At 49.0% G+C, this 22,896-nt stretch overlaps 1 protein-coding gene and 1 long non-coding RNA gene across 2 annotated transcripts; one reads left to right on the top strand and one right to left on the bottom strand.

Annotated features, from left to right (window-relative positions):
- Positions 1–1,248: 1,248 nt before the first annotated feature.
- LOC149369556 (uncharacterized) lies at positions 1,249–21,062 on the top strand. The gene is made up of 4 exons (XM_089574730.1): positions 1,249–1,432; positions 9,934–10,049; positions 19,192–19,404; positions 20,659–21,062. The coding sequence occupies exons 1-4, from the start codon at positions 1,372–1,374 to the stop codon at positions 20,971–20,973; spliced, it is 705 nt and encodes a 234-aa protein (XP_089430856.1). The 5' UTR covers positions 1,249–1,371; the 3' UTR covers positions 20,974–21,062.
- LOC149369557 (uncharacterized) lies at positions 13,408–17,436 on the bottom strand. Its single transcript, XR_016289221.1, has 4 exons — positions 17,067–17,436; positions 16,673–16,741; positions 16,098–16,162; positions 13,408–13,555 (listed from the first exon to the last, which is right to left on the bottom strand). It is a non-coding gene; the product is annotated as an uncharacterized LOC149369557 (long non-coding RNA).
- Positions 21,063–22,896: the final 1,834 nt, after the last annotated feature.

Raw genomic sequence — 22,896 nt, 5'->3', positions numbered from 1 at the left:
CCTTCCAGCTCCGGGGCCCGGTTTTAAAGCCCTAAAGGCCCGGCCCACATTCGGTAACTTCCAATCATGTTGCGCTCTTAACATGGTTGGTTCATCCAGGGCATGGCCAGCCCTCCAGCTTCCGTAAGGTAGAGCGCTCTCTCCACCACAAAATAAAACAAAAACACAAATATCGGTTCCGCGGGGCGGGTGGACACCCGTACTTCCCGGCGCGTTCGCGAGCGGCCGCGTTCCAAGAAAGGAGACGCTCCGTTTTGAGTGCCCCCAGCCGCGTTCCAATGACCCCCGCGAACGCTACCGATACCTTACAATGACTATACATCCTCACTTGCAGGTGTGACATCGTACAACGGCGTTCTGACCTCCTCCGAGTTTCGCGCCATAGACGGTGGACACCGCCTTTTGTGCTGATGGAAAAAAAATTGAACATATTTTAGGAAAGGAAAATGACGCAGTAACTGTGTCACATATCTCGGTGGCACCCGAACCACGGTGTAAGGAAGGAATAAAGGAGGGAGTGAAGGAAAGACGGAAGAAAGAGGTGCCGTAGTGGAGGGCCCGGAATAACTTCGCCGTACGTTTAAATAATGCTTTCCCCATTATCAAAATGGAGGCAGCCTTGCCCATTTCCTTCATCATACCCGTCTCCTTCCACCGCTGCGCTTAGGCACATGCCAATATGAAATAAAAATAAAGGCGTATTAAAAAAAACGTGGTTTCATAAAGTATTCCAAAAGAGGGCCATAGCAGTGTGAGACCTCCTTCTCCCTTTCTTCTTTCACTCGCTCCTATATGCCTTCCTTTACGGCGCGGTTCGGGCGTCCAATTAGATATGTGAGACAGTTATGGTGTCATTTCCTTCCTGAAAACCAGTTTTCAATACAGTGTGAGGAAGCGGGAACGAAATGTACGAGAGAGTTCGTAGAAAGAATGACTACCAGTTTAGTTCAGATGGTCGCAAAAGTGGCCAGTGTAGCGTTCGCCCAAGGCCCACTTTTCGTAGTCACATTCACTCGTTGCCCTTTGGGGCATGCAGTAAACTGGATGCAGGCACCCTAGCGCCGCGATACGGTCGCTCGTGGCATTGCATAAAGCTCTCCTGTAGCGTTGCAGTGAATTTTCATGACCAATAAAGGTTTTTAAGGACTCTTCCTCAATCTTTACTTCCGCTGTTTATGAAATTAATAGGAAGAAATAAATAAGCAAATACGTTTTCCATCTTTGAGTCAGTGTCGTCGGCATGTGCGGCTGCTCCTTAAGCGCGTGTCCAAGCGAGCGAGAAGGAAGACGAAGCTGGAGCCACCGCGAACCAAACAGGCGTCGCCTTTTTCCCGAAGTTAAACAGCAGCGGTTGTTGTCCTCTGGTGCGAGATGCACCGTTTCAGCCTGGCTGCTGCTATCTTCCTGACCCTAACGCCTTTCGTATTCAAAGGTGAGCACTGGCACAGATCTGCACGCCTCCGGCGCAGGCGTTTCACCACCTGATAGGGTTGACTCCGATTGAACGCTAAGCCGGCGTTTCGGCGTAGCAGCATAGGTCGGGCTTGAAAGAGCTAGAACTCGAGTGTGGGCGTGGAAGAGTATACTGCGGGTGCGATCGAGTGCAGCGACACGGTACTGCTTGCTGTTTTTTTTTTCTTTTCCGGTGTACAGCGGACAGCGGAGTTCCCAGTGTGCTGTGCATCTCCGTAGTGTTCCATGGTAGAGAGAAAGCAAGAAGATGGAAGTTTGATATCAGAAAACAATGCAAAAAAATTGCCGCCACCATCTGGAAGACGTTGAAGAAACGAGCATTAGCTGTTCCGTAGCGCCATCTACCGTCCATGTGATGTATTGCCACGTGATTAGGCTACTTTTTCATACCTTACGGGTATCGGGCTCCTAACGCCTTGAGCTGGGATATTTTTGACCAATTTGGGCCGAATAAGTATATCGACTTTTTGGAGGGCGATTTTTCCTTACCACAAGGCGGTAGGTGCCCGGCCGCCATGATGTATGAAATTATGAGCTGCCGAGTGCTGACGACGGGCCGCCATATTAAGCCTAACCATAAGTAAATATTAACCTAACTAGGCAATACTGGCGTCTAACATGTCCTACTCATCAAGCCCGTTACGAATGTCCATTATTTAGATCAGGGCGCTATCGGCTAGTTAATTATAAGATATTAAATGTAGGCATAACCATAACTAAATATTACCTTCATTAGTTAATTTTGTTATCTAACCAGCTCTGCTCATAGAGAGGATTCCAAATATCTAATTCGTTTTATGATGCCTCATTAATTACTGAGTTAAAAGCGATTAAACACAGTCATGTGACTGGGTAATTATGACGTTGCAAAATCAGTGACGCCACCAATCACCAATTCGATATACTAATTACGTCAACAGTCAATCACCAATTGAGTTGCTGTAACGATTTACTATGGGCTCCCCTATCTTGAATTCCTCGGACTTGGAAAACTTCACGCCGAAGGGAGGTGGTAGCAGACCCCAAGAAATCGAGAAACGAGACGAATAAGAGCTAACGCTCATTAAAGAGAACAAGTGTCTAGAGGGACCTTCGGTGCGCTAGCCAATGTTTCAGTATCAGGATTTGTCTTTGTCCGGGCCGATGTGCGATCTGACGTCCCAGCATTGACTTCACCTGGAAAATGCCTGGGAAACCGAAGAACGAATGTGAGGTGGCGTACGGAGTGCGTTTTATGGTGCTATCACTGACGGCGATCTTTATTCGCGATTTCACAAAACTCGTGAACGCACCGGGCACCACCTTCCAAGCGGATCACCTGACCTCTGAGATTCAACACCCCACTTTTCCTTAAGTCGTTCGAGGGGTCGAAAAGCCCCCACTGAGCGCTTTTACAAGCCAGTTCTGATGCCACTAACCCGTGCTAGTGGCACGGTCAGATTCGCAGAGCAGCCCCGGGAAGCAGCATAGCGAGGCACAGGGTACCCCTATGGGAAAGGCCTATGAAAGCCTTTCCAATAAGTCCAGTCTGACCCGCAGCACCTGTGCGGCGGCTTTCTGCTCCCTAGGCATGGTGCGAGAAGGCTGCCTGGCAACTACGTGACGCAGCGAGGGAATCTAATTGGCTCTCGAAACCTTTGTTCCCGAGAGTACTTTAGTCGTTTACTTCACTTTATATCACCGGTATTCAAAGGATGAACTACGAAATCGCATGCGCACGAGCCATCCCCTGGCTCTGCCGGCAAGCGTGTCACCGAATCGGTGCATAATAGTCAACTTACGCACTTGATCAGGTATTCGGTCTTATTCTTATCAGTTGCACCCGAAAAAGCTCCCTGTACTCCCAGAGTATATACACCGTGTCTAGTGACGGCCCTGGAAATGTGATGGAAGTCTGCACATCAGTTGCACCTGAAAAAGCTCCCTGTACTCCCAGAGTATATACACCGTGTCTAGTGACGGCCCTGGAAATGTGATGGAAGTCTGCACGCACCTAAGGTAGCGGTCCGCGATCGTCGGTAGGCCATCGATGTTAGAAAAGTATCTGGCAGGCAAGGCGAATACGGTATACACGGACGCCGCGCAATACCCCTACAAAAGGGGGAAGATAGAGCAGAAAGCCTGTGGTGATAAGCCTGTGGTGATAAATTCGGACTATAAGGAAATCACTTGCGCGTCGGCATGGGATTGCACGATAACCGAAGGAGAAGAAATGGCTGTTGCTCTAGCGGCCGTGGAGGGATATCGCGCAAACAGACCCCTGGTAATACTCACAGACTCGAAAGAGGCATGCCGTAATTATATGAACGGCAGAATCAGTCGGAAAGCACTTCGCATTCTTCTTCGCGCAGACTTTCCAAACGAACCAGTCAGACACACTATTTTCTGGATACCGGGACACACTGGAATCGAGGGCAACCAGATGGCCGACGAAGTAGCTCGCGAGCACACGAACCGAGTGCTTCAACACGCGGCCCCTGAGGAGTTCTCGCGGGTAGTCCCGGAGTATTCGGAAATATTGAATTGTTACAGAGGAATGAGGGCAAAGCATCCTGCCCCCCAAAACAATTGAGATCAACATGAAGCAGTATACTGCCAGCAACTGCAAACCGGAACCTTTGGGAGCTTACATATTCTAAGCAAAATGTACCCGGATCAATACAGAGACTTATGCCCATGATGTGGGGCCAAACCCACCGTATATCATATCACGTGGGAATGCAAAAGAAACGAGGCTTTCCATCGAATACAAAATCCCAGTGCGGAACAGTGGGAGAGTTTGCCCTCCAGCGGCAACCCGGTTCTTCAGAGAGAACTGGTCATCCAAGCCCAGCGAGTAGCCAAGCTCAGCGGTGCCCTGCAATAGGGGCGCCGACCTCTGTCGACCGTAATAACACGTAAAATAGAGCAAATAAAGTTTATCCTATCCTATCCTAGGCGAAAAACATGCCGAGCTCAACCCTCATACCATCGCCAGGTCTACGTGTTTTTGCTGCAATTTGTTCGTTCGCAAAGTGCAGAGAGAAAAGGCGAACATCTGTGAGACCCCAGGTAACGCGTCTTTAATTTTACAAAATGTCGTGTCCGGTCGCTGTGTTCAATGCAGCGAAAGACGCACACGGTACTTTAAGACTTTGTTTATTTAAAGCCGATGAGGGTGCGACCAGCGTCGACCGAGGCAGGAGCCGAACTGGCCGCCCGAAGAAAGGAGGGAGCGGAGAAGCGTCCACGGGAGGGAGTGGCTTCCCAAAACAGGAGGAGGGTGCGGGGGCGCACCATGGGGGGGCATCTGGCGACAGCGTGCGACGAGGGGCAAGTGGTCGTTAGGAGGAGGATGCGAGTGGTCGTTAGGAGGAGGATGCGAGTGGTCGTTAGGAGGAGGATGCGGGGGCGCACACACACAAAAGCAATAAGGGGACACAACACTTCCTTCCCCCTTAGAAAGTTGCCTGGTATCGTGCAGGGGGTCGGCGCTCACGCGTGGAGGCGCGCTGGCTTTGTGCGCTCGGGGGAGAAACACTTGTAGGCTGGCTGTTGTTCGCTGTGTCTCCTAGGTCTGTCCTGGGCGAAGTCTCTTCTTCCGGGAAGAGGTACCAGGCTATGTGGGAAGATGGTGCACATGTTCTCTCCGCTGGCGGACAGCTCTCAGACGGCGTCGTAAATCTACGCAGCTGGTTGAGATGTCGGCGTGCTACTGTGCCATGTATGTTGACGAGCCAAGAGCGCAGGCCTATGCGTCTGACAATTGTAGCTTCCTCCCAGCGTGGCTTTTTCAGAAACTGTCGGGCGAGGACGCGCTGCCCCTCATTAAGCGTGCCGCAGCGCGGAATTGCTTTTTCTTCCCGGAACGTCTCTGCCTTTGGCTCGGGGAGGATGGCTGTGAGCTGGGTTCGCATTTCACGCTCGAACATCATTTTCGAGGGGGTCTCGCCTGTTGTGCTCTGAACCGTCGTGTGCTGCTTGAAGAGAAAGCGCGCAAGGCGGCGCTGCAGCGAGCCTGTCTGATCTCTTTCAAGGGCGCGTTTTAGCTCGGCTACGTAGCGCTCGGCTTGTCCGTTTGTCGCTGGGTGGTAGGGGGCCGATGTAACTGATGAGATCCCGTTGTCGCGATAAAACTTGAGGATCTCCGCAGACACAAACGGTGTTCCGTTGTTCGACACTACCTTGCGCGGCAGGCCGAACGTTGCAAATAGTGATCGGAGGTTGTCAATGACTGCTGCCGAAGTCGTCTGTCCCATTTGCCTTATCTCAAGCCACTTTGTGTAGGCATCTACGACCACAAGGAAAGTGCAGCCCTCAATTGGTCCTGCAAAATCAATGTGCAGTGTGTGCCATGGTGTGTCTGGCTTTTCCCATTCTGGGACAGGAGCTTTCGGCGGGGCGCTCCGGCTGCTCTGGCAAGGCTTGCATTCTCGCACCACTGTTTCGATGTCGTTGTCAATGCCAGGCCACCACATGTAGCTTCTGGCACACTTTTTCATTGCAACGATGCCCCGATGTCCGGCGTGGATGAGAGACATAGCTTGTGCGCGTAGTTCTCTCGGCATCACAACTCGGGACCCAAATATGATGCAGCCGCGATGGGTGCTCAACTCTGTAGCTCGCCTGCGGTAAGCGTCGAAGTTGTCCCCTTTGAGTTTATGCACGTTGCCTTGTTGAACAGCTGTGTAAACTAGCCGGAGAGCTGCGCACTTCTGCGTAGATGCTGCAACTGTGCCTGCTGTAAGCGGAGGTTCTGGCAGTGCTTCGAACATCAGAACGTCTCCTGATGGAAATGGTTCGTCAACAGTTGCGTCTAGTGGCAGACGGCTTAGCGCATCGGCGTTTTGATGTTTACTCCCATTGCGGTAGACCAGAGCGTAGTCGTACGCTGAGAGTTTGATGCACCAACGTGTCATTCGCGGAGACAAAGTTGGTGGCATAGGCCTTTGTGGTCCCAGAATGCCCAATAGCGGTCGGTGATCGGTTATAAAGGTCACCTTCCGGCCGGCAATGTACTGGTGAAAATGTGTCGCCGCGTAGACGATGGCTAGCCCTTCTTTGTCAAGTTGCGCGTAGTTGCGTTCTGCTTGCGACAACGTACGTGAGGCGAAGGCGATGGGAGCGTTTGCTAGCCTTTCGAGAACGATCTCTAGGCGCACTGCATGCTCTTCAGTGGAAGTGCCACTGATGATGACATCGTCAAGGTAGACACAAACTCCTGGGATGCCCTGAAGCACTGTCTCCATGAATTTTTGAAATATGGCCGGGGCTGCAGCTACGCCAAAAGGCAGTCGCTTGACTTTGTACAAGCCTTTCAGTGTGTTAATTGCCAATAATTCAGCAGTTGACTCGCTCACCTTCAGCTGCTGATACGCCTGGGTGAGGTCCAATGTGCTGAAGACTCTTGCGCCACGTAGTACACTGAATACTTCTTCAGGTGTCGGTAGCGGGTAAGAGGACGCTTTAGTCGCAAGATTGACGGTGCTCCGGTAGTCTCCGCAGAGGCGTATGGTTCCGTTCTTCTTGCGAACTACGACAAGTGGTGTGGCCCATTCTGAATGCTGCGTCGGCTCGATGACACCTTGCTGCTCCAGTTTGTCCAACTCTTTTTCAACTGAATCTCGGAGAGCAAACGGCACCGGCCTGGCCTTCAGAAATTTGGGTTGCGCGTTGTCCAACAACTCCAGTGTGACCGGGGGCCCTTTGTTTCCTGGAATCTCTTCCGAGAATACTCTTTCGTATTTCTCTTGCAGTTGTTCAACCATGTTCTGGCTCGGCGTCTGGTGTATGCCGCATATCATCACGCCTAGTGGAGAAAACCAGTTTCTCCCTAGAAGGCTTGATCCTGTGCCCTTCACAACAAGCAGAGGTAGCGTATGGGTCTGGCCGTTGTAGTTAACCTGCACGTTGGCAGAGCCCAATAGTGGCAGATTCTGTCCTGACCACGTTCGCAGGTGCGTGTCGTCTTGTTGCAGGGCGGGTGCGTCAGATGGCCATGAAGTTCGGAACGTGTCCTCACTGATCAGAGTACAGGCTGCGCCGGAGTCCACCTCGAACTTAATCAGCTGGTGATGTACGCTTACTTCTGTAAAAATCTTCGGTCGCGTGCCGAGATTCATGGTGTTCAGGTCGTACAACACAGATGGTGTTGCTGATGTTGTTCCATGGAGATCAGATAGCGGCGTATTCTCTGAGGCGTTGACGCTGTGATTAGGCTGGGAAGGTGACTTTATCTTGGCAAGTCTCCGTTTCGTAATGCATGCTCTTTCGATATGCCCTCGCTTGTGGCAAAAATTACACGTGGCTGACTGGAATCGACATCCCTGGGGGTTGTGTTGGTCGTCACACCGCCAGCAGCGTTGTGCCTTTTTGACCGATTTTACAACAACAGAAGGCTTGCGCACCTGGTTGCTTGTCTGGTGTACCGGCTCGGTGTTCCGGCGAATCCCTCTCTGCTGGTGACCGGCGCTCTCCGCTCGAACGGCGATGTCGTAAGCTTTGCTGAATGTGAGGTCCTTCTCAGCGAACAGGCGCTGCTGCAGTGACTCGTCACTCAGTCCGCACACAAATCTGTCGCGTAACATCACGTCCAAGGGAAGCATGGTGGTGTTAGCAGAAGAAGCTGCGTCTCCCTCCTGCCCGGTAGCTGTTGTCGACAGCGTTCCAAAATTGCAGTCGGCAGCGAGCTTCTTGAGCGCGGCTACGTAGGCGCTCACAGTTTCTCCTCCCAGTTGATCTCGTCGTTGGAAGCGAGCCCGGCTGTAGACCTCGGATGGCCTTGGGTCGTAGTGCTTTTGCAGCGCTTTTACGATGTCGTCGTAAGACACTGCCGCTGGTGTGCTTGGCTGAATAAGGGCGCAGACAGTATCGTAGGTCTGCTCCCCGCACAGCGTCAGCAGGTTGGCCCTCTTCAAGGCTGGGTCTGTGATGTTGTTAGCTTCAAAGTAGAACTGAAGGCGTCCAACCCACGATGACCACGATGAGCCGTTGAACTCTGGTATCTGATTGGGAAACCCTCGCGTAGCCATGGCTTGTCAATAGCGTTGCGTAGCGCGGGTCGAATCCACTTTCTCGTCGCCACTGTCGTGTCCGGTCGCTGTGTTGAATGCAGCGAAAGACGCACACGGTACTTTAAGACTTTGTTTATTTAAAGCCGATGAGGGTGCGACCAGCGTCGACCGAGGCAGGAGCCGAACTGGCCGCCCGAAGAAAGGAGGGAGCGGAGAAGCGTCCACGGGAGGGAGTGGCTTCCCAAAACAGGAGGAGGGTGCGGGGGCGCACCATGGGGGGGCATCTGGCGACAGCGTGCGACGAGGGGCAAGTGGTCGTTAGGAGGAGGATGCGAGTGGTCGTTAGGAGGAGGATGCGAGTGGTCGTTAGGAGGAGGATGCGGGGGCGCACACACACAAAAGCAATAAGGGGACACAACACAAAAATAAAAGCTCGCACCAGAAAGACAAAGGATAAATGGGCGGTGTGGGTAGCGCGCTTCTTCTGTGCAAAGGAAAATCAAAAGAAAGCCGGTTCAAAAGTGAAGTTTAAAACGAGTAGCCTAATTCGATGAAAAACGCAGCAGGCCTTTAATAATTACACTTGCCTTCTTAGCGGGTTAAAAGGGGCAAGACATGCGCTAGCATTTAAGTTGTCATCTCACGAAAAATATCTGGCTTCTGTGTCACGTAATTCCCCGATTTGTCAAGAGCATCAAAGCGTCATCAGCGCCCTCCATTTTCAAAATTCTTAAGACCCCCAAAATTTGGTAGGTGGCCCACCCCGGAAATTTGAAAGGACCTCCTAATGTTCGGAAGTAGGCCGTTCCCAGAAAGTGCATTAGTAGGGTTAACGGGTGGATCAAGTTGAAGAAGTAGATAAGTAGATAGGCTTAGTATAAAGCTAAATGAAGGTACTGGTTACGCCCGAAGTTTCTGTTACTTTTGATACATAACCGAACTTCATGTTGTTGTTTTTTTTTGGAAGGTATCAAAACGTTCGTCACTGACATCTCGTTTTATGCAGTGTGGCACCTTTAGCGTCAGAAATAATAATAATACTGGAACGTTTAGCAGGTGATGATTGGTTTTCCTTGGTTCATGGAGGTTTAACATCCCAAAGCGACTCTGGCTACGAGGGACGCCGTAGTGAAGGGCTCAGGAGATTTCGAACGCCTGGGATTCTTTAACGTAACGCATAGCACACGGGCCTCTAGAGTTTCGTCTCCACCGAAATTCGACCACCCCGGCTGGGAGGACTTATACTTAGGGCAATGGAACCGTTTCCAATCGGTGTTTGGTAGGAAACTCGTGAGAACTTTAGAGAATCATTGTAGAAAACATAGCAGGCAAGCTAAATGCTAAGGCGCCCAAGTTCTTCCTGCTGCTGTCGCCTGTCAACGACTGTGCGCGTGAAAATCGCTACCATTGGACCTCTTTTCGACGTGCTTTGTTCGGCGTCTCGAAATCGCCTCCTTCTCTCCACCAGGCGGCCACACGAAGCAGCGGCGGAAAGTCCCACCCAGCTGGATCAAGGACTACGACGACGAGAAGACCTACACGTACAGCTTTGGCATTTACCACATCGAGCCGAACTCCTTCAAGGTAAGTCCTCCTGGCACACTTTGGAATCGAGGCCTTACAGCGTACGGTGTGCTGCCTGGCCACATGCATTTCTCATGGCTGCGCACAGGAAATTTACTGCTCCGCGAGAAAGCGCGTGTTGGTTAAAAGCTTTTGAAAAAAATTGGCAGAGGCTCAGCTTGGTTAAGCCCGGAAATTGCGAAAGCAACTTCCGTTTCTTCAGCCCGCATCCGCCGTGTCTACCGCCGCTCTGCGTAGACGGCTGTTGTTTTTGCACCTGAGAGAAGGATGGATAGCTCGCTGCTGTCTCTTACGCGCATTGCGACGAGCTTCCCTAGCGGTGGGCGGCATCGTCGCGAAGCAATGTTAAGCCGCTGGTGGTTGGCACAGCTACTGCTTACTAGCGACGTGAGTTGAGCCTAATATCTTCGGCGTAACGCCACAATTGCGCTCCTAGCGGAGAGCGCAGGAGTTAGGCGCCGGTGGTGGCACCGCCGCTTCCTCCGACGGCGCGAGATAGTCGCCCAGCTCTTCGGCGTTACGTCACGGATGACGTCACACGGGGTTCATGGCACCGCCGCGTCACGGCAAAGGCTTGAAAGTGCAAGCAGTATTGCTTCCGCAATAAAATAATAATTCGACGAGCGTCTCGATTCAGTCCATCCGGCAGGCCTATTCTACTCCTTCGAAGCCATCAGCCGGAAGAGCACTGTCATCGTGGCGACTAGGCCCGCACACCTTCCGTCGCATAGCCTTATAACTCATGGCGTCCCTTCGGCGATGATCCGCGTGGGTGCCATTGTTCTCAGCGAGCGACTATTCTATAGCGATGAGAGGGCGCGGAGAAAAAAAAACAGCCTTCTGGAAAAAGAAAAGTATTTTTTTCCATTTTTCTTTCTCGAACAATGGTAAACAGGAAAAAAAATAATTGGACATGGTCTAAAGAGCCCGTAAATGAGGTACTGAGCAATTATTATAGTGAACGCTGACGCTGTAATGGGCAGCTGTGTCAAAAATTGTAAAAAAAAAACGCGAGAAAGTGCGCTTCCTTTCATTTGTTCGTTTCAAAAAAAATTGGGTTAATTATACTTACCTGTCAGTTGTAGAGAAGACCGAAATGACAGTTGTTGCGGCAGTCTGTTCTGAGAAGTGCAAACTTATGCGCATTTCTCGTGTTAGTAGTGATTTTCCCGTATATACTCTTAATGGTGTGTTACTTGATTCAGTTACAAAATATAAGTACCTCGGAATTCATATTACGCCTGACCTTAGCTGGCATGCGCACATTGAACACATCATTAACAAAGCTAATCGCATGCTCGGATATCTGAGACGTAACTTTCACGCAGCCACAACTAACATAAAACTTCTACTCTATACGACACTCGTACGTTCACAACTAGAATATGCGTCATCAATCTGGGACCCTGGTGTTAAGAGTTTGATCGACCAACTGGAGATGGTACAACACAAATCAGCGCGCTTTATTCTCTCCGACTTCCGGCGTACGTCAAGCGTAACGGTTATGAAGGATACACTGGGCCGAACTTCAGTTGCATCACGACGCAAAATTGCACGCCTGTGCCTTTTTCACAAAACATTTCATCATGAGTTCATTCGCTACGGAATACTTATTCCCCCTTCATATATTTCACGCTGCACAGATAACATACATAAGGTAGGCATTTCTACATGCAAAACTAAAACATTCTCGGATTCTTTTATTCCTCGCACGTCATATGACTGGAAACACATTCCTTCTTCTGTTGCCACAATTCCTGACCCTGTATTGTTTCGGGCTGCTGTTACCGCTTATACTGGATGATACATTGTGTTTATCAGTTATTCTAACTTATATATGTTCTGGCAATTTATTGTTCTCTGCTCTTTGTATTTTCAGTGTTATTATGTACTACCCAATCCCCTCTGTAATGCTTTGCCCTGAGGGTAAAATAAATAAATGAGAATGCAGCTGTACATGTGGTGCAAGTTTGAAAACTGAATTTTGAATCTGCTGTTGTTTTTCGCTACTACATTTTGCTTCCTCTGCAAGACGCAGAGGAAGGACTTGCGGCACCCCCCCCCCCCCACACACACACACAAAAGAAACTTCTTGTAGTCCTTTATGGTCTTGGCAACAGTGTGGAGCTCATTTCTCATTTCTGAAAAACAGACTCCCTTGCCTGGCTTGGTGATAATAGGGTTGAAGAAGCTTAGCTTGGTGTGTCATTTGGAGCGTGGTCACGGAAATACCAGCAGAAAAGGATGCATTCGCAAGAAGTAGTAGTAGATAGGACGACGCTGGAAACACAGCTTAATTTTATTCTTTGAAATTTGTCACAACAGCCTGGTGCACATAAGTGTAAGAAGCAATGCCTACAAAAAGATAGCAGAATAGCGAAAAAAAAGACATTTGATACTGCAGGTCTGTTATCTCGCATGCCACAAACCATGCCCCTTTCATGAAATGGAATTCTCTTCAAGTGAGCCGGGCTGAGCTGTCGCTGACACGTACAGTGCCTAGCTTCTTGATTTTAAATGCCTCCTTGATGTCTCGCTCTATCTGTGTTTTTCGGCGGCCTATGAATCCGACACCATTGAAGAGGGGGTTACAGTCTTAACAATGGTTGCAATGTTTAGGCAGACTGGCTGTATTAGCCGGTTGCAGCGAGGTGCGGTGCTGTTTTAAGTGATAATTAATACATGGGCCAGTCTGGCCAATGTAGATCTTTCCATATTACAGGGGGAGAGAGAGAGAGAGCATGCAACATTGCTTGCACATTTTGTGAATACACTGTTGTTTGACATTGCATTTCTTCTTTGTGCTCTTATTGGTTGACACACAGACAGAGAATGACGATATTTTTTTTGGAGCAGAAAACAACGTTGATACCGTATCTCGTGGCATCCTTTTTAATATTATCCGAGACTTTGTGCATGTATGGCATTACAGCAGGTCTCATTTCTTGACGAGGCTAATCTTCGTTGTGAGCCATGTGCTTTGGGTTCAGCTTGCTAGATACCCAATCAACCAACGTACATTCAATGGACGTCCGAGGTATGTCCTTTACTGGATATACGGATATCCGTCGGAGATCCGCCGACTCCAACGGCTCTCGCACGGACCTCAGACGGAGGTACAAATATAATTATTTAGACTGCCGACAGATATCCATCTCGGATATCCGCCGGCGGATCTTTTGAGGATATTTGCAGGTAATGCATTCTTCACCATTATGAGGCAAGCCAGAACTACAACCACCAATCAGTGCACCTCCCAGGGCCACTGCAGCTTATTAAAAGCCCGCAGAGTGTCTGAAATCAGACATACACCTTGCTGTATGTAATCTGCATGGATCTGTAAAGCAATCGACCAAAATGGCAAAGCATATCAGTCGGGATGATTTTATTATGACATAAATGCCGTCTTCAGTCTTCATGAGGAATTCATCAAGCCGGCCATACACAGCAGCAGGAAGGATACTGTACAGACCATGATGAATTTGTAGACAAGCCGGGGAAGTCTTCTGCAGAAAACAGTAAACATTAAGTTCAGAATATGTCATTAAAGCAAGCGAATTTGACAGACACCATTCAGTTGTATGCAGTAACTCCACCGTGCCAAGTAAATTAGTCATCTGCAGCTCCGAAAGCATGTTTACATCTTGAACAACTAGTAAGTTGTAAGCAACAGAGGTGAGAATATTTCTTGCAATACAAAATATTTTGCTTTTCCAAAAAAACTGCAAGAACAAATGACCCACTGCAAAGCTTTGTACCAGTTCATGAAAAATGCGTATACACTGCAAGCTTGAAGGAATTGGTGAGCGCTATAAAAACACGGAAAAGGGATGAACACACAGGACAACTGTTTAATCTCAGAAGAAACATGTCTAAATACACACATTTGACTTCATATCATACACAGAAGAGGGAGGAACACACGCGCTGACAAGAATGAAGGAAAAACAGGTAAAAACTATGCGAGCTTACAACAGCCGAAGATTACTATTCTTGAGGTAGGTTAATTCTGTTCCCCCTAACATCACTGAAGGGGAGCTGACGCATTGCTTATCTGGAGCAACGTGCATTGCAAAATTTTCGATAATTTCTCGTTCCTGTCAGTTTCTAGCCCTACCTATTACCTTGGTGTTTTTTAGCAAGGGTATGCATTTACAGTGTGCGAAATGAGGTGCCAGATTCCCGGATTTCACAAGTTGTTCGCATGATCTTTTGTGTTCCCGGAGCCTCGTAAGGCATCTTCCTGTTTGCCCTAAGTAAGTTAGTTGGCAGCTGAGCGGAATGCTGTAAATGACGTTTTCGTCACACTTTACATAGGTGTTTTCGTGCTTGATGTTGCACCCAGGTTTCTTTTTGTGGTCTTCATTCTCGTTGACCTTTTTACACATTCCAACGAGCTTATTGGGAGCTGAAAAAACCACCTGGACCCCGTACTTGTTAGCTGTCCTCCTTATTCTGTGGGAGATATTGTGAACATACAGCATCACGGCTGGGCGTCCCTCGTAGCTCGTTTTCTTAGTTTTGTGGGACCCAGTAACTTCTCTTAGTAAGCTTTCAGCAGTACAGCAAAGTAACTGCTACGGGTAACCGCTCTCCTTCAATCGGGAGACCTGTTGGTCTACGCTGTGAATTATCAGTCATTCCAGAATTGTAAAGCGAGCTGTAGCTACGTCTTGCCTGAAACCAGCTATAAAAAAATCTTGCCCCCACTTGATAATTCACAGCGTAGACCAACAGGTCTCCCAATTGAAGGAGAGTGGTTATCCGGAGCAGTTACTTTGCGGAATTGCTGAAAGCTTACTAAGAGAAGTTACTGGGTCCCACAAAACAAAGAAAACGAGCTACGAGGGACGCCCTGCCGTGATGCCGTATGTTCACAATATCTCCCACAGAATAAGGAGGACAGCTAACAAGTACGGAGTCTAGGTGGTTTTTTCAGCTGCCAATAAGCTCATTGGAATGTGTAATAAGGTCAACGAGAATGAAGACCACAAAAAGAAACCTGGGTGCAACATCAAACACGAAAACACCTATGTAAAGTGTGACGAAAACATCATTTACAGCATTCCGTTCAGCTGCCAACAAACTTACGCAGGGCAAACGGGAAGATGCCTTAACAAGAGGCTCCGGGAACACGAAAGACCAAGTGAACAACTTGCAAAGTCCGGGAATCTGGCACCTCATTTCGCACACTGTAAATGCATACCCTTGCTAAAAAACACCAAGATAATAGGTAGGGCTAGAAACAGACGGGAACGAGAAATTATCAAAGCTTTTGCAATGCACATTGCTCCAAACCAAACCAAACCAGATAAGCAATGCGTCAGCTCCCCTTCAGTGATGTTAGGGGGAACAGAATTAACCTCCCTCAAGAACAGTAATCTTCGGCTGTTGTAAGCGCGCGTAGTTTTTACCTGTTTTTCCTTCATTCTTGTCGTCAAATGAGTGTATATAGTCATGTTTCTTCTGAGATTAAACAGTAGTTAGAAAGCGCTTCGTCCTGTGCGTTTGTCCCTTTTCAGTGTTTCTATAGCACTCACCAATTCCTTCAAGTATGTATTTCCAACTCGCCCCAGTAGTAGCTCTTTTGCCTTTTACATTGCAAGACACCACAGCTACTCCCACAGGCAGTCACTTCTACACTGATGGTCAAAAAAATTCAAGTGCAAGAGTAGGGATCCTTACCACATCGTTGCAAGCTAGCTAATGACTTAGGTTGGGCACAAAGTACACTCATAGAGAAAAGTTTGCTGGATTTCGATTTTCCGAAAATATTTATTTTTGCATTGCCTCGCCAGGCTGCCAGCTGAAATTTGTTCAATAAGATCGAGTATCCATGTCCCCTCCTGGTTCTAGGCTTTTGATTAAATTGCTCTGGCTAACAGCACAGAGAAAATGTTTCACAAAGAACTCTCATCCCACAAATTTTTATCCATTATTGTACAAGTACACTGCAGTATAGCTAGATACCCTCCGCTGCACAGAGCAAACAGAAGGAAAGTATCCATTATGTGACAGCGTCAAACTTGCACTGTAGTTCAAACTTACCTGAAGGTTGCTGCTGTAAGCTGCAGGTACTATATAGCTGCTAGCTTTGGTCAGTCACATCCACACTGTATGGACAGTAAAATAAAGTATGAGAGAGCAACTTATACATCACGTTGTCAACGATGCAGCAAAACACAATCTCTGTCGAAACTACAATGCCCACAGGTTTCACTGATGAACCACGCATCAGGGCACTGACAGCATATTTGATGATCCACAGCTGCACAGGAGTAAGGAAGAGAGGTCTGGTCACAATCCAGGAACATGTGGCTCTAGGGGTGTCATATATGGTCCTGCTATCTGGCTCAGCAATTAGCCCTGTGGGCATAACATGTTTGGCAAAGTTATACCAAAGCACTGCAAGAGCTCATTGCACTCAGTGATTGGGAAGTGAAAAATGTGACTGAAGCTCGCAAATTTAACACAACAGTTAAGCTGTCCTAAACAATGCTACTGCACAGTGCAAAGTACTGTGTAGTGAGTGGATGGTCGGAGACTTCCATTTGGCAAGCCTAATAAATAAACTGATAAGCTGTGGAAGTATGCACAACTTTTATATGACATTTTCAACCTACCTGTGCTTTCCACGGCTTGGCATAATTAATGTAGGCACCAATACACTCGGTAGCCGGGCCACATCCACACTGCAAAGGCAACAGAAAAGTAAGAAAAACTAAGTCGCGAAGCACTGAAAAACTAACACCTTCCTGGCACTATGCTTTTCATGCATTCTGTTTTATCGTAATTATGAACCTACGCGCAATTGCCTAAAGATTCACACCATGCAACTACACACCGTCTCAACTTTTTTTCACAAACACGAGAAACACGTTTGCGGCAGCTAATGCATAGTGCTTGCAATTTCCACTCCGTGGCAAACAAGTAGCGCAACAGAGTACAACTGCGTTAATGCGGTTTAGTCATCCCACATCAACACCCTGAAAGTAATTTTCAAGCACAGTTACTTACCTCGCAAGTGTTAACACCATGGCCGCTTCTTTCATCCAAAGCAACAAAGCATGTCTCGGCAAGGGGTCAGGCGACACCGGAGCTTTTTCACGAGAGCTTCAGAATCAAACAAACGTCTTTTCGAGCGCGTAGATGACACAACACATTTGTAGCACAGCCAAACAACCACAGAGCGAACAAACCGCACACTGCAGCAAAAGTAAAGGTCGAAAGGAACACCACGCGACGAAAACCAACGAGACCATCGCGCCACAAATATTGGCTTGGCTGATAGATTGGATTGGGTTGACTTTTAGGCTTACCGCTCTGCCGCGGCCCCTGGTAGGAGTTTATTAGGGTTTGTTTTCATGGAAGGCAGCATGCATGGCTACATGCCTCGGTTACCTCGAAGGAGTGCTGCAGTATAAAAGGGCGTTAATTATGAGCACTGGCGCCAGAAAGCCAAGCGATTCGTTTAATTCTGGTTCTTTAACATCAGCACCACAGTTGAGTGATCTTAATCAATCTGAATATTAAACTAGTTGGTGGTAGAAATGTTATTGTGTGAATTTTGGCTTTGGCAAAATAGAATTTGTTTTAAAATGTTCGTCTGAGGGAAAACAAATTATATATCCCATGTAAGCTCACATCCCAAGAGGGATGTTTACGGATACTCCTCGGACATCCGCCGGCGGATGTCCGCCAGCCATCCAAAAACGAACGTCCCTCGTACATACACAGAATCTCCGATGCGTATATCCGAATATGGACATACGTAGGCATGCCCTATGGACATCCCAGCCTGGCACTGGAGATTCGGACCTTACTCGGACCTACCACGGATATCCGTGGTTGACTGGGTAGTGATTCGGCAGCAGAAACCAGGACCTATTCTGGGTAACCTGCTGACCGCAAGCGGCAAAGCTGTTCCAGAAAACTGTCATGCAGAGCGTGGGGCTTAGGGAAACTAAGTACGATTGTATCAGAATGCTCTCTTCCACTGCAAAGTGTACAAACACCACGTGAGAGTCTTTTATTTTTTTTTCGACTTTTTATACTGTTTCCTTCATCACCCTATCAATGTCAACCGCCGAAAGGGGCCCACGTAGCGTGTGCAATTTACGGCAGCCCAAATGCGAGCCTTCAAAGCTCGAAAGCTTCCAGGCAGTATCAGTTCGAGTGTATCACCTGTGGCAACGCCTCATCAGGCATCTTCTGGCACTGTAGTGCAATTCGCTCTCCAGACGTTTCTTAAAAGTAGGCTGATTGGCTTCTCTGTCAGCTTAATTCTTGGCACGATGAGCTTTCGGAAGCATACTTCATAATCTCAGAACTTCACTTAATTGGCTTCTGGAGAGACCGTCAACAGACGAAATGCTTCAAACACAAGATGCTTATTGAACAGACGACCCTCCGGTGCCCACAGCTTGCACTTTTCAGTGTTGCTACGCATACGTCTTCTTTGGCTCACCATGGCTACAAGTGCAGGCAACTATCGATACCATACGCCACTAATTGACAGTCTTTGAGTAGACAAACCATCAGGCAATAGAGCGCACATGCGAATAAGAATCCGTGAAAAGCCCTTATCGGTGTGAAACTTCAGGTGTCATCATCAGCATAGATACGCCCAGTGCAGGAGAAAGGCCTTTTCAATATCTCTCCAATTAACCCTGCCGTGTGCCAGTCATGGTCACTTTGTCCCAGAAAACTTCTTAACCCCATGCGTCCTCCTAACTTTTCGCCCTCCCCTGCTCCGCTCGCCTTTTATCGTTGTATCCAGTCCTTTACCCTTAACGACAAGCGATTATCTTGCCTTCGCACTACATGCCCTGTCAATATTCATTTCTTCGTTTCGACTATGATGTCATTAACTTTCTTGACCCACTCTACTCTTTTGTGGTCTTTTCTTCTTACACCGATGATTTTCCTTTCCGTACCTCGCTGCATTCCCCTCGATTTAAGTTGAACCCTCAATTTAAGTTCGAACTTCTGGTGTATCCGGATATATACATTATCGACGAGTTCTTGTTTTGAGTTTCTTCCAAATGTTCCGAGTATTTAAGTTTTTCGTCTTCTTCCAGCATGTCAAATTTCCGGAAATTGTACATCTCCAGTCATGTCCCCTCTCGGTGCCACCTCGCAGATTGGCAACCTGGCCAACGGCGAGGAGACCTACCTGTGCATGGTGGCCCTGGAGTTCCTCAACAACGACACGCTGCTCGCCAACAAGCAGCTGCGCGAGGTCACCCACATGCCCGGCTACAGCTCCATGGAGAGCGGGCTGTGCCGCGCCTTCTTCCTGGGGCCCAGCCAGGTGCTGCCGCCGCTCACCGTCGTCACGGCGGCCGTGTTTCGCGTACGTCCTCCCTTAGCGCTTCTCAACACCACGGCCGGAGCCTTTTCGTTGCGGCAATCGCAGGTGGAAGAGTCGTCCGGCGGAGCATGTCGGAACCCTCGGAAAACCTAGCACGCGTCAGGGAGCAGGCGAGGTATTAGTGAATGCTGTGTTTGACATTGAAGTTTCCCTTTTTCTCTGGGACAGTTTAATTAAAAAGCGCAGTGCCTATAGGTCATGGGATTCTGATAGTGTTTTAGAAATATTAGAACCACGCACACTGCCAAACACGATAGAAAGTGAAAGCAAAGGCCCCCCGGCCTGAGCACAGAAAATAACCACAACAGCAATGCCCTCTCCGCCTCCTAGCTACTGGACGGACCTTGTGGTCCTGTGACCCCCGCTAGGAGAAGTTGCACGCACGTATATTTCTGCCTCCCACACTGGCCTCCATCGTCTCCGGACGTTGCATCCATCAAGGTGCCCACACCTTGATAGATGTGGGACCTTGATGGTGCCCACATCCATCAAGCCTGAGCCTTCATTCTGCAAGAAGTTGAGGGCGTCATTTGTCGCAACCACATGCTCTTTTTCCTGTGTGTGTGCGCGCTGCTTCTAGAGTTGTGTTAAGTGTGTCCCACGTTTGTATACAGCGCCAATGTGTGGCTTAATTTTTTTTTCAGAGATCCTTTTAATGGCAAAGCCAGTCTATACATACATTTCCCGACAATGAAGCGTTTATCTGAGAATCAGTATTCATCCGTTTATCCCGCTTGACCTTCACCTGTTTGAATATGTCAAGCGGGTCGTAACACAGCATAAACTGTTATCGAGCCGTCGCCATCCACGGCAGATATGGTGGCATGCTTCCTTACTCAGCAATACCTGCATAACTGCGTTCCGCGAGTTAATCACCGTTCCAGTATGTCGTAGCCGAAATCTTTAGCAGCTGTTGGCTAAAAGTGTGTTGCCCGCGTCGAGCTAAGGGTATAAAAGATGTATGGAAGAGGGAACGCAGCTCCATAGACTGCTCTACACATGGTCTTCACATTCGGGTGCGTCTGGGAGTGCTCGTGCTGCTTTCGACAGCGAGTGCGCACAGTTCGCTGCTTCTTCGCCGTCTTTTAGATAAGGTTCTGGCAAGGAGTCCTTCCAATCAGTGACTGAACTAGGTGCTGCGATGGAGCACTGTGCATCGGTTCTTTAACGCCACCCTCACCGAACAGGTGCGGCTGTTCACGCGTGCCCCTCGTTTTTTTCTGGCGCCACTTGCAGCACGTCCTCTCCACCGGAGTCTACTCGTACTACTGGGAACCCCTTCCGAAGAACTTCCAATCAAACCAGCTCGTGAAGTTTGAAAACTTCGAAGAGTACTTCCTCTACAACGACCCGGACATGCAGTGGCGCAAGTCCGACCTGGCAGTGGTCGTAGCCCGCATCAAGTACCAGAACAATGACCTGCCGGGCCTCCAGATTTACAAGGAAGCGGAGAAGCGGAACGAGACCTTCTACGTCCTCCTCGACGACCGGGTGGTCACCGTCCAGCAGAAGAACGCCATGTACGCCACCCGTAGAGCACACTCGGGCTGAGGATGAGCAATCGGCGCCCATCCTCGCACTGGCGTCAATAGAGCGGGAGCTTGCAATGTGCGAACTGCCCGTCGTGGGTTTTGCGAGAATAAAGACATAAGACGTCTTCCGAATTCAGCGAAAGGCCAATTAAGCTAATTCCTTTAACGGCCTTTTAAAGAAAACTAACCAGCGGCAGCCTTTGTGACCCGGGCAGTGCCCACGAGGTTCTTCCGGAAGTGGCTCACCGGGGTTACAAAGCATCCATGGTGACATAGTTTTTACGGAAAGGAAATCCACACACAACACAACAGACATTGCCGACCCTCCGCATTCATTAGAGCGACGGTGCATGCGGCCCTCAGCGACAACAAGGCAAGAGGGAAATGACGGAGGTGCGACAGAATTATCGCCGCTTAAGCAGTCTGTACACACTTTCCCGGATTCCACATAAAACACTACTTCCCTGCCTGCATACCAGGTTAATCAAATATACAAGGTGTTACAGCTAACTTGAACCTAGGATTAAAAAAAAATGAACCATAAGTTGTTGGCGAGCGAAGACGGTGGCATGCTGTTGGCAGACGCCTTGCGCACCTGAGATTTTTTTCCTGATGTACCGCGAATTGAACCCACGACTACAGGCCGCAAAACCGCTTTGCTTCTAGGCGAACAAAGGTTAACCCAGTACAGCCAACCCCGCTTAAAACCTGACAGTCACGTGGATTGCATTCGTTGTATTCGAGGTTCGTAGTGAGCGGACTGCTCATGTTAAAACCAGAAAATACAAAATCAGGCAGTCTAATTGCGTTATGAGCTTCAGTTTATTGAAACTAGACCTTATTACAGCGCTTTTCAAGTCCTGCAAAGCAGTCACATGGCCTCGCCGGTGCCATTACTACCCAAAAGCTGCGTTAAGGACGCGATATAACAAACCGCGGTGGAAGCCTCTAGGCCGCTGTTGTAGGTCGGCCTCCTCGTCATGGTCTTCGCCAGATTCGTGGCAATAGGAGAGATGGAGTTATTCACGTACTTGGTGGTGGCGGCAAAAAGTTTTACTTACACAGAGGAGTTTGGGGCACGCAGGCGCCGGGGCCACCGTACGACCCCACTACACTAAAACGTTCGTGTTCTTACGGTCCATGAAGTCGGCGGCCCTGTCCGTGGCGGTCTTCTGTCAGAACGGGTACTCAGAGCGTAGCAAGGTCTCCGAATCCTCCCAGCTTGTGAGCTGCTCTAGGCTCCGCAGGAGAGGATCCACCGGACATTGGAACGGAATGTGGGTGAGGGGACGGTACAATGGTTGCAGAGGGTGCAAGAGTGGTTGGTGAGGTTTTGGTGGTAGCGGGACCTATTTAAGGGTATGAGAGGGATCGCGTCTGGAGGCGGAGCCATAGGTTTTGGTGGTAATTTCCAATAGAGGGGTGGGGGGGTGGGTGGTATAGATGTCTCTCGGCGTACTAATATTTTCATCAGCGTATGGCTCTCCAAAGATTGCTTATCGTCGTCACCAGCGAAGCCATCCCAGGTGACGTGAGGAAGGGCTAGCTGCGCACTGACGACATTTTGCCACAAATATAAATGCATCCTATAACGTGAGTATTCGACAGCGTCTTCCATCGTTCCCAGGGTCATGACCTCTGCCCTGTGAAAGCAATTACTGATGCACCTTGCTGTCGGTCTCATCCGCGCGAACTTACTCCACGTTCGGAAAGAGTTACCCGAACTGGGACGTAGGCACCTGGCCAGTCCATCACTATCGTTGGTATGCACTGGTGACGCGACGCCGATAGGACACGTCGAGCACGTGAATTATGGCTTAAGCTCAGCAGGTTATTTCAAGGTCATCTTCACAGGTGAAGCGGCTTTTGCAGCTGTGGTTGTGAAGTAGAGATTTTGCCCAAGGAAGTAATGAATTTCAGATCATGCAAACGAATGCTATTC

Source organism: Amblyomma mixtum, chromosome 1 (assembly GCF_055824585.1).
Source record: "Amblyomma mixtum isolate Tamu chromosome 1, ASM5582458v1, whole genome shotgun sequence".
In the NCBI taxonomy this organism is placed as follows: domain Eukaryota; kingdom Metazoa; phylum Arthropoda; class Arachnida; order Ixodida; family Ixodidae; genus Amblyomma; species Amblyomma mixtum.
Note: the sequence above shows the minus strand (reverse complement) of the source record. Positions and strands in the feature narration are given on the sequence as shown.